Here is a 13,093-nt window from a genome sequence, read left to right as displayed (position 1 = left end):
AAAAAGTTTCAATGACAACAGCAAGAAGGAAGGGGCTGAGTACAACTCAGGTTGATGGTTCAACAGGACAAATGGGAAATGAGGAGAATGCAAATGAAGAAGAAGTTGATGTTGATAGAATGAAATCAATTAAGAAGAGAAATCATCTGCAAATGCAGGCCAGTGGAAAGCCTCTGCTGATTCGAAATCCTAGAGTGAGGGATCAAAGCTATGCAGCTAAAGCAGCGAAGGCATCAAAGGACACAACAATACCACACACTGCACTCCTTCACAGTCCCAGTCACAGATTTAGTTTTCTTGAATTGTTCATGTTGTTTTTTAACATGTTTTTGACGTCCTGGTAATTACTTTTGTTGGATTTGAAACTATTGCATGCTTGGCTTTTGCACATGCTACTTTACAGGGCATTCTGGGATTGGAGATTGTCTTCATATATGTTTTTTTTGGGTTCTACTATTGCGGAGGTTAAAAGCCCGAAAAATTTGAAGTTTCCTGTACTTTACATGCCTATTTTTATAACTTAACTGTCGTTTAAACGTCTGCTTCACAGAATGATGTTTTTAACAGATTGTCAAATACATGATGGTACCACTTGTAAGTCAAAAACTCGAAGTGTTACCACTCATAAAAGCCAATTACACAATGATACCATTCATAATTTCCCTTAATTTAAAAGTAAACTAAGAGCAATGTAAATAAATAAGTAATATTATATTAAATATTAATTTTATAAATAATAATTATATTATGAATAGAGAAAGTTTGAAAAATATATTATAAATATAGGCCATTCACGCGGTAACTCGGAAAAACAACGCCTGAGCAATGTAACTAGATTGCGTGTTTTAGTGTAACTTGAGATACTTAGGAAGTGTAAGTTACATAGTCTGGAAGCATAAGTTGCACAGTTTAAGTTAAAAGTTGTATAACCAAACTTTTAACCAAACACTGTCAACCTAACAAGTTCTACGAAATGCGCTGAGCGTACCAAATGAGACCATAAGGCCTGTTCGTTTAAATATGATAGTGCGGGAAGAAAGAGAATGAAAAAATGTATATTTTAAATTAGGGATGATTAAATAAAAAATTTATAATTTCTTTCCTTCAATTATTTTATTTCAACTATTTGAACTATCTAATCTACGTGTTTTGGAATGAATTAGAATGAATGTGCATTCGACTTTCATATCATATTTTTAACGATTTTTATAATTAAAATTTTAGATTTTAATCAGAGTATCTTAACAGGTTAGCTATTCGATGTCCTAAATTATATTTCCGAATAACATACTATAAAAATTCAATCCAACACGATCTTAGTCATTTACTAAATGCTTAGAGTATCCCCAACAGTATCATAAGGAGATTCCCTAGATATATAATAAATAATTCAATTTCTAAGAAGTGATGACTATATTGAACGACAACTCAAATAATAATTCTCTATTCGTGTTTTTTATAATTATTATAGTATTAAATTCAAAATCTATTCAAAAAAATATAATATAAAAAATGTGGGAAAAAAATATGTAAATGATGTTAAGTGAATATTTAAATCATTAAAAATCAAATGAGTTACGAGTTAGCTATTACTCCCTCCGTCCCACCAGGTTCTTTACAGTTTCCTTTTTGGGATGTCCCATCCAATTCTTTACATTTCAAAACTTACCAAAAATAGTCAATGGGTCCCACCACTTCCCAACTTTTCCTCCCTTTTCACACTACTTTTACTCCCTTTTCACACTACTTTTACTCCACTATCTCTCTTTTATTCATTAAAAATTGACGGGTCCCACCACTTCACCCACTTTTCTTCCTCTTTTCCATTACTTTATACATATTTCTTAACCTCCGTGCCCAAACCAAACGTAAAGAATTGGCTGGGACGGAGGGAGTATCAAATAAGGGGTGGATCCTAAAAATTTAGAAAAAGTTTACAACTCTGGTCGAATAGATTTTTATAGCATATTTCACAAAACTATAGCTTACGAAATCATATAGTTAATTTGTTAGAAATGATTTTAAAGCATGTCAATCAGATTATTAGTTATATGATTTCTTAAGTTATTATTTCCAAGAATATGCACAAAAATTTACTCTACCAGAATTTCTACTCATTTTCTCAATATTAATAATCCATTTTTCATTTCTCATAAATAGGTAATGTCTAACCCATTTCTCATTTAAAATTCAATTATTAATTATCCTATTATCACCTTTTGCACACTCTTTCCCGCAATTTTTCTATTATCTTTTTGTTAAAAGATTTTGAATTTAATACTAATACTAATAATAGGGAACACAAACGGTGATTATTGATGGAGTTGTCAACAAAGAGTCTCATTTTTTAAGTGTTGAATTGTCTATCATATATTTAGAAAATCTCGTTAGGACATTGTTAAAGATGCTCTTAGGATCCACTTTTAATTTCTCATAAATAGATAATGACTATTTTTTTTATCATTTGATTTTTAATGACTAAATATTCATTTTCCACTTTTTGTATACTTTTTCCCACATTTATACATTATCTTTTTGTTAATAAATTTTTAATTTAATACTATAATAATAATAAGGACGACAAATAAGGATTAATGTTAGAGCAGTTCATTCAACACAAAGTATTCATTTTATATAAATTCAATCATTCATTATATATATAGGAAATCTCACCATAACACTGCGAAAATGCCCTTAGTTATTATTTTCTCGTTTTATCGCTGTAAAATTCATTTATAATTTTTCATCTCATTCCCTCTTTAGTCCATTTCATACAAGTGACCACAGTCTTATAATTAGAATTAAACTTTTTAAAATAATATTGTTGGGATCATGTAATATTATCAATTTATTTTTTTTCGAGGTTATTATTTTATCGAGAGTAAAAATATATTGTCTATGTTATTTGGGGTAATTATTTCAATGAGATTATTATTTAATCGAAATTCTACTATATCTCAAAATATAAACTATTATTAACATGTTTGACTTGTTAAAAAAACGTGTCTGACTTATTTTATACAGAATTTCAAAATTGATAGATTTTATATATACATCAAATATGCTTGCCGACTGCCGAGCAAGAATAATACAGTATGGATTATGGATAGAAGTATGTGTTCAGCATATATTTTTTGTCAAAAAACAAGATTTTATTTTATATTTAAGTCAACGGTACTGATACCCAGCCGATCTCATCCTATGTACTCCCCCGTCTTATTTTAACTGCTTTTGAATTTTTTACACGTATTTTAAGGTGTTAAAAAAATCACATCTAAACATAATTATTGTTTATAAAATTTATATCAAATAAAAATTTAGAATCTAAACTTTTATGTGATATAAGAATTAAATATTTTTATTGAGCGTAGTACTATTTTTTTACACCTCAATATACGTGTCAAAAAGTCAAACATCAGGAAGAGGGAGTATCTATCTATATATATTTTTCTTCTTGGATGTTTTTAACTTTTCATAGTTTAACATCTTCTAAATCTTTTCTCAAAAAAAACATCTTCTAAATCTTTTTATATATCTCGTTTATTATTTCTTCTATTTTATTATCTATCAGCTAAATAATAATAAATTATATTAATAAAAGTTGTTATTTTCTTTATTTTTTGTCAGCACTTTTATTCAATTATAAAGAAAACTAGGTGGAAATGTAGGAAATTCTTTACCCATCAAAGCGGCTAGCGGCTATGACTTAAAGGCCTTTCATTCATCCACCAGATTACGAGCCTGTTTGTTTCGTGTTAAAAATCCAGGTTTTATGTCATATCTCACGTTTAGCTGAAAAATGTCTGTTTGTGTAATAAGTCAGAGTTCACTTTAAAGTCAAAAATAAGTCAGCAATTAACTTAAAGTAAAAAATAAGTCAGAAACTGATTTGCCAGAAGTTAGTTTTAGGTACTTTTTTCAGTTGCTAAATGTTTTTGAACATTTTTTTGATAAAAATTATTCATAAGTTGTAAATTACTCATAAATCACTTTTATTTTTATTATTATATTTTTAATAACTCATAAGTCATTAATAAATCAAAATTATCCGAATAGACAATTTACACTCTTAGTTTATCAAAGTCACGTTAAGTCATACGTAATAATCTCAGTCAAATGAGCTCTATCTTGTATGGTTGGTGACAATGAAAATTGGAATGAACTTTATATTCTAACAGGCATATACTACACACGGATTTTATATGAATATTTTAAATTACTAAATATAGGTGAACAATAAATCTTTCAGTAACATATGTTACAATTTTTTATTGTTATATATTCTATAGTGAATCACACTACCTCTGTTTTAAAATGACATAGACATTAGTTATAATTATAATTAATATTAATAAATTGAGAGCATCGTTTTTTAACGAACGATATAAAAAGCAGTATTTTTGATTTTTCTAAAAAAATGTTTATTGTTTTTTTGTGAGATATAAATAAGTTTAATAATAATTTGAATCCAAAGCATATAATAACACGAAATAAGGTAACGTGCTATCGGTAGAATAATACAAAATCCATCTACTAAACAACTAATATATTAAACCAAGAATAGGAAACCACCAAACTCTTGTTCAAAACCAACAGAAATTATCAAATGCAACACTGAATACATATACTCGGAATTGCCAAAGCAAACAATATTATCAATCAATTTATTGAAAATGCATATATAAAAGAAGTTAGAATCAAGAAGCATGACTCTGTTAAACGAAATCCAACTCCAAAACACTGCCATGCCATGGAATTCTAATTCTCCGGCTAAGCAAATTTTAGCAAATATTTAAAAATACGCATGGATTGTTTGATCCACCCGTGAAAATATATTAAAAAGAAATCTGGGATTCCTACAAACTCAAAGCTGCTAGTTTTTCAACACTAGAACTCTTGATCATCATAGCAATGTTAATGTTTTGAACAATTCAATTGTTGTTGGTAACTTGATTATATATCTCAAATTTACAACATTTCAAGTTTATCACACACAAATATTTATATATAACATTCCAACGGTCAATTAGTACAACAAATTACAACGTTCTTGTTTCAACCGAACTCACGTTAAATTTGTTCAAAAGTTGAACGTTAGAGCATTATAGAATTTAGTGAGTAAAAAAATCTCCTTGAAAATAGCACTTGATCCTTATCTGATAAACATCCTGTCAGTATAGCTTGCGGACAGATATATGTTAAACTTAGAAACTTGTGAACTGTTAGCACATGCATAATAATATTCATAACTACTTAGCAAGCTTTAATTTTATGCTATCAGCGTGATCATCAAAATCTCGAGAGTATCAATAGCGTGAATTTAGAGCTTATTTTGGACATTACATTTATTATCTAAACTTTCGGAGACATTATCATATCTTTCGGTTAGATAATTAACTTTTAAAATGATATTCATAGCTACCTAACAAACTTTAGTTTTATGCTATGAGCTTGCTGTTAGGGTGGTTATCAAAATCTCGAAAGTGTCAATAGCGTGGATTTAGAGATTGGGACGTTTTATTTCGAACATTAAATTTATTATCTAGACTTCCGGAGAAATTTTCATGTCTTTCCGCAAGATAATAAACTTTTAAAACGATAGAAACTACTCGGAGTATTGGTGTATCTCGATACGAGCAAGTACATTTGTCAAAAAAATAAGTCCATTTTCCCCTTTTTTTTTAACGCATCTTATCTCATGCTTTCTTCTCCTTCATATTATAATTTAAGTATAATAATATATTAATAATAACACATATTATAAAAATGATATACCAAAATAATATTTAAATTAATATTACAATATTTTTATGATATTTATTAAACACATATTATTGTTATATTTATAACTCAATATTTTATACAGTGACTTGCTCGAAAACATGTGATAGTGTTCGTGTTCGGTTAAATTTTACGTGTCAAAGTGGTCATGAAATTTTTTAATTTCAGTGCGCTTCTGTTCTGCGTTTGGTTGCCGAGGAGAATATTAACGACTTCATTTGTTTTGCAATAAATCTTGGCGTACATACTAATTCACTACTAACTCACTACCTAGTTTTTAGGGTAAACACATGGCCCACTTTCTGATTTGTTTCACAGTTATCATTTTTTTGCTGTATTTTAATAACTCCCTGTTTTCAGTTTCAGCCAAATTTTCACTTTCAACTTCATCTAAAAAAATTACCTAAATTTTAAGTTTACAAGATATTTATCGACCATAATATAATTATATTTCAGTATATAATATATACTTATATAAAATATTTTGTCTTTCATGATTACATATTAAATTTATCTTGTATCATGTGTCAAAAATTATTCTTAAAATTTAACATTATTTAACTAGAAAAATATATGTACGTTTTTTTTTGAAAGTATATGTACGTTTTTATTAATAAAAAAATCTGATAAATAAATTACTTAAATAATAAGAAAATAAAAAATAATTAAAACACAAAAAATTTATCATCGTATATAAAAATATGATATATAACATCTGATTTAAAATATATAATAATTAAGATGATTGTTCTTCACTGCATAGTTGTACAGGGAAAAGAATACAGAATGATACACATAAAAGCATAGGAAAGCAGAGCTGTAGGCCTATAGCTGATTTTTCCTTCTTTCACTATTTAAGTAATTTATTTATTAGATTTTTTTATTAATAAAAGCGTACATATATTTTTCTAGTTAAATAATATTAAATTTTGTAAATAATTTTTAACACACGATACAAGATAAATTTAATATTTAATCATGAAAGGCAAAATATAATTTTACATAAATTATATATTTTTACTAAAATATAATTATATTACCGTCGATAAATATGCTGTAAAGTCAAAAATTTATAGGAGAATTTTTTAAGATAAAGTTGAAAGTGAAAATTTGGCTGACACTAAAAATAAGAAGTTATTAAAATAGATGAAAAATGATAACTGAATGTGAAAAAGTGAGAATGGATGTGAAACAAGTGAGAAAGTGGGTCACGTGTTTATCCTAAAAATTAGGTAGTGAGTTAGTAGTGAATTAGTATGTACGCCAAGATTTATTGTTTGTTTTGTCTTGTTTTGTTTTTGAACAAGTTATTTTTTCAAAAAATAGGTCACTTATTTTTGAAAAAATATGTAAATGTGTAGCCAAAAAAAATATATTTGCAATGTATTTACAAAACAACAATAATGGCATGTCGGACTTGGCAAAAACCCCGAATAAATCTGGAGTTCAAACTGAAACTGCTTGGTTCCGATTACAAATGATGGAGCCAGACTTACAAAACCAAACCGGTCTCATTATTAAATTAAACATATGAATAAAATAATTTATGTTATAGAAATTATTAACAAAGCCTCCTTTGCTAACAAGTCTGGTAACTGAAATTTACCTATTTTTGAATCAAGTAAGTTTATCATATTTAATTTATCATCTTATTTTCTTGCTAAGATGGTTTTATAGCCGAAACCAACCTGAATATAAATAAATTTCAAACCGAAGATGAAAGTTTTTAATCTGTGTTCTCTCCTGATGGCAGCAGCAGGCAGCAGCAACAGAAGCAATGCAGCAAAGCTGCATGGTCATCTACAGACTACAAGTGAACTGGGGAGTATGAGTACGGGTCGGGGAGTGCGCGGTACGGGGATACAGAAATTCGTACAATTTAAAAATATGGGGATTTGGGAGCGGCAAATAATAATATTATTAAAAATATATATTATGAATGTATTTCAAGAGTTATGTATATTTCAACCAAATAATCAAATCAGTTCAATATTTTTAACAATTCATAATACTCTCTCCGTTTCAAATTACATGTCCACTTTCAAAAAATCACATAGTTTAAGAAGAGTGGATTTTGGGAAAAAAGAGGTGTATTAAGTCATTAATTGAACTTAATATGTGGTGTATGGTTGATCTTGGAAATATAAATTTGAAATATGTGAAGGAGAATTGATTTTGGAAATATAAATTTATATTGAAAGTTGAAGTGGACAAGTATTTTGAAACAAATTTTTTTTTTCTAAAGTGGACATGTATTTTGAAACGGAGGGAATATAATTATTTAATAACACAAAACTACAATATAAAGTAGTTAAGTGATAAAATATTCAACTAATCATAGAAATAATCATTAACAAGATCCTCGAATATCAAAGAATCTCCGAGAATCTGAGTGCGCGGTGCGGCGGTGAGCGAGGAATCCCTGCTTTCGGACAAGTGAAAGCTTTATGACATGGTAGATATTAATACGCTAATCTTGGTAAGTTAGCTGAAATCCTGTCTATATAAACAAACTAGGATTTTTTGCCCGCTACGCATGGTTATAGAGATGATTTTTTAATTAAAATTAATAATGCAAAGATTTTGAGAAAGAAATGCAATTAAAAATGATTTAATGAAACAATTTTTCCGATTTTGTGGATGAAAAATATATTACTCTCATAATTACTGTGAACATTAATTTGAGTTGATATGATTTCAAATGTCAGCTTCTCGGGCAGTTAAAAAAAATAAATTTAATTGTTTTTTTGTTACTAATCATTAGAGAGGGAACCTTGAAACTTTTACTTTAGTTTATTTTTCGGATCAAAAGATTCAAAACCTTTTTTGATTTGACCTTCGTTTTCTTAGATCTTCTCGTTGTTCCAGGTGATTTTATTCTATAAAGTGGTCCGAGTTATTCTGTTTTGTGGTTTTGTTCTCCAGATCAGGGAATTGTCTTGGTTTAATTAGTATTTTATTTAAGTATTTGCTGATCTAAAGTTGCAAGCATCAAAACTTAAGTATTAGTCAAGGTTCTGAGCAGAATTTCACATGCAAAAAATGTCAATATCTATGTTTTATAGTTTAAAATTATTTTTGAACACACACAACGATGAAAAATATGAAAAAAAAAACATGTATTTAGATTTAGATCCTAAAAATCTATTTAAAATTTAAGGTTCTGCCGCAAGACCTTAGTGGTTTTATGGTTCTATTTTAAGGACTGCTTGTCTCTTGAGCGCGACCCTTTACACCCTTTCTTAAGTTAAAAAGGTGAAAATTGAGTTTCTTCTACCGAATCACTGAACCCTCATCGTGAAAGATCTCTACTGTTTGAGTTCTCTTTGGATTTTCACTCAAGGCAATCACAAAACACAAACTATTAAATTCTGATTTAATTATTATAAATTTTATATTTATAATTTAATATATAAATTTGAGCAAGAAAAAAAAGACAAAATCATAATAATATATTTATACGTTTTCTTGAGTTGCTATTTTTGTAAAGGTCCTATGTTGGAGTGGAAGATTTAATCCATCCATATTTGGTTTTCTCGTTTCCTGCATTTTTATTTTAATTAAATTACTAAGTTTTGTTTATTTATCTGCAATACGGACAAAAATCAATTTATATGAATTCGGCAATTTTAAAAATAAAATTCAAAATTATATTAGTCAAAACAAATTTAAGTTCCATACATTTTTAGAAGGAAAAGATTTAATCGAAAATATAATATATAAATTTTAAGTTTTACTATACACTAAATAAAAAATGATATATTTTCTTTTTCCTTAATTCTACAATATGGACATAAATCATTTTATACAAATTAGGCATTTCAGAAAATAAAATATAAATTCTGATATAAGTGACAAAAAGATGTACAAACTCCGGAGATAAGTCTTAAAAAATTCGGCACACTTATATGTTTATTAAGGCAGGAAGTAATTTATTTCAAGAAGACCGAGCTTACATTTGAAATTTCTTTTGATTTGGATTTATTTGTTACTAAAGATGTATATTTTAAATGAAGTATAGAATTTTAAAATATATTATATACAGTAAAAATGAAATAATTTAACTATTAACTGTTTTTCTATGATAGGGTCTTTGCCTGCTATCTTATGAATGAATCAGAGTTTTGTTACTTGAGTGTAATCTTTCTGTTTGTTTCTGTATAGGAAAACGTGCATAACACAAAAGTAGATGTGATTTGGTTTTTGTGAGCAGTATTCCCTGTCCCTCTCATTTCTTTAGTGTTATTATTTTGGGATGTCCCTCTCATTTTTTTATATTATTATAAATAGTAAGTTTTTCTCATGATTACACCCACTATCTTCCCCTACTATCTCATAACAATAAAAACAACTATTACACCCACTACTTTCCTCCACTATCTCAAATCTATTACCCACTACTTTCCTCCACTATCTCAAATCTATTATTAAATATTGATAGGTCCCACCGTTTTACCCACTTTTCATCTAGCTTTACTAATATTGTTAGATTTTTAAAATTTTATCAGCTATAACTGAGAATCTTTCATTTGGATAGCCCAGTGGTGGGTTTATCCTCTATTGTCCCGGGACATCCGGGTTCAACAGATACTAATTTGTAAGGCATATAAACCTGCATTGTTAAAAAAAAAAACCATTCATAAAAAATATGCGAAACTTAATATATAATATTTTCAAAATTTCGACTAATGATAGAGTGATATGTAAATTCTTCTACTGAGTCACTCATTTGAGTCAGTTTTGTAATCGGTGACTCACCTGAGACGTTTGGAGTAAGGGACGTACTTCATAATTAACCCATCGACAAACACATGATATGAGTCGGGATAACTTGTGTTTGGACATGTCTAAAACCAGATCAAGTTACCTTATTTATTATCTCGATTATGATAGGTTGAAAAACCTAGAATTTTTTTATTAAATTATTTTTATTTTTAAATTTTTTATGGAAATGTAAAAGATCATTTCAAAAGATCATTTAAAGTATTTTTATTTTTATATTAATAATATTTATATACAATAAATTTCAAATAGAAAACAATTCCTTTAAATATATAAATGAAAAAAATAAACTTTACTCATTAATATCCAATAAACTTTACTCATTAATAAATAATTTAATAAATAATAATAATAATAACTATTTTTTCAGTTAAATAAAAGGGACTCGTATTAAATGGAACGTTTTCAAATTAGGCTGTACAAAGCGGTAGGGAGGCGTAGGACAGTTTGGCATGTGATATAGAGCAGTAGATAGGATGTGGTCACGTGGACCGTGGGAGTTCGGAGCGTAGTTTTTGGTAAAGTAGCTGGCTGCCCAGTGTTTTTATATTATTTAATTCAAAGCTCATACACGTGTCTGAGGAGGAAGCAGCATTCCGTATGTAGTCAATGGCAAGGGATGTAGATACGAAATATTTGGGGAGGGCTTTTAGTAATTACACCCTCAAACAGCCTTCAGGCTTTATAATATAAATAGATAAATAGATTAGCAAAGCTCATGTTCTTTCCCGGATGGTGGTAATAAAAGTGAAGGATTCCATAAACAAATTATGTGAAATTGTAGGAATGTACAAACTGAAGAGCTGAAGATGTTGAAAGAAGCTCATATGCTAATCCAGAGGAATTATATGTTATCAATTAATCCAGCACAAGATTGATTAGACACGGATAAATTACTTAGTATTATTGATCTGTCGCGTTCAGTTCATGCACACATTACTTAAACATATGCTAAAAGAGATTAACATGTCGAATACGAAGAGCACACTGTTCTGCAATGAAAGCATCTGTTCTGCAAAGCACGCGGTAATAAATTGCTAGTTACTTGCAGGTGTTGGGATAAGAAGCAGCGGTGTAGCCCTCTGCGCAGTGACGCCAAAAGTATCATCCATGTCCAATTCCTCAGGCAACATGTTATTGGGAAGCTTCCAATCAAAGTGTGCAACAAGTGACACTAATATCAAGCTCATGGCCCTCTCAGCCAAGCGAATGCCAGAGCACATACGACGTCCAGAACCAAACGGTAGAAAACTAAAATGCTGGCCTTTGTAGTCAATTTCAGAGCCTATGAACCTCTCTGGTTTAAAGTGGTCAGGATTTTCCCAAGAATTTGTGTCATGGGCAATGGCCCAAGCATTGATTATTACTCGGGTATTTTTGGGAATCATATAGCCATTCAGCTTTACATCGGTCTCAGATTTATGGGGCAGAAGAAGAGGCACTGTTAGGTGAAGCCTCATTGTTTCTTTTAAAACAGATTGCAGGTAGTGTAATTCAAGGGTTTCAGCTTCTTCTAGTCTTTCTTTCCCTTTGATTCTTTCACTGATTTCTCCGCGTACTTTATGCATTACATCTGGATGGAGTACAAGCTCAGACATTGCCCATCCTATTGTACTTGAAATGTTGTCAGTTCCAGCAATGAACAAATCCTGAAAAATAAACATTTGAATAATCTATTCATGGTTCAGGCAATATTAAATGTCAGTAGTTTAAATGCACATGCACCATCAAGAGATAAATGAAGCCATACCGTTAAGAGGGCTTTGATGTGCATGATGTTGAAATCGTCTGGATTTTGTTGTTGGAAATCAAGAAAGGAATCTAAGAGGTCCCCATAGGGTGGAAGTTTGGATTCTCTGTGTCTTAACCGCTGATTGATGAATTTTTCACAGACTTGATCAAGCCAGCCATAGGCACCCCAAGCTTCTTTCCTTATGCCTTGAGGATCAAATGTTTTTAGCCAAGGAAAATAGTCTGCACAATTTATCTTCCCAACAACCTTCATGATGGTCTTGACCCCTTTATAAAATCCATTATCATCTTGATCAGAATCAAAACCAGCCACATCCTCTGAAAAACAAGTGTTTGACATCTGATTTAAAGCCGTTGTAAAGGCCAGCTTTCCAATATCCACAGCTTGCCCTCTTCGACTAATCTCCTTGATATGGTCAACCATTTGTGTCACAACTTTTAGCCTAAGCACTTCTAACATCTCTACTTTCTTGGTATTTGTGAAGTAGATGTTCAAGACCCTTCGTATAGTTCGCCATTGATCTTGAGCAGATATCCATGCCACTGAAACATCATAGTTTTGTTGTCCTCCAACGACAGCATCTGGAATTGACCTTCCAGAGAACTCAGCATCATGTGTTTGCAAGACTTCTCTAGCCATTTCGGATGAAGATACCACAATATCTGTGATACTGCCTAGTCGTATTGTGAACAGAGGGCCATATTCTTTGGCTAGTTTTGCAAGTGATCTGTGTGGTTTAGGACCAATTTGTAAGAGGCTACCCAAGAACGGGAGGCC

The 13,093-nt window shown here is 29.8% G+C and overlaps 1 protein-coding gene across 1 annotated transcript; it reads right to left on the bottom strand.

The window, feature by feature from the left end:
• Positions 1-11,406: 11,406 nt before the first annotated feature.
• LOC108226614 (cytochrome P450 76T24) lies at positions 11,407-13,093 on the bottom strand. The gene is made up of 2 exons (XM_017401604.2): positions 12,314-13,093; positions 11,407-12,212 (listed from the first exon to the last, which is right to left on the bottom strand). The coding sequence occupies exons 1-2, from the start codon at positions 12,953-12,955 to the stop codon at positions 11,601-11,603; spliced, it is 1,254 nt and encodes a 417-aa protein (XP_017257093.1). The 5' UTR covers positions 12,956-13,093; the 3' UTR covers positions 11,407-11,600.

Source organism: Daucus carota, chromosome 6 (genome assembly GCF_001625215.2).
Source record: "Daucus carota subsp. sativus chromosome 6, DH1 v3.0, whole genome shotgun sequence".
Classification (NCBI taxonomy): domain Eukaryota; kingdom Viridiplantae; phylum Streptophyta; class Magnoliopsida; order Apiales; family Apiaceae; genus Daucus; species Daucus carota.
This window is presented reverse-complemented; position numbering and strand designations above follow the sequence as displayed.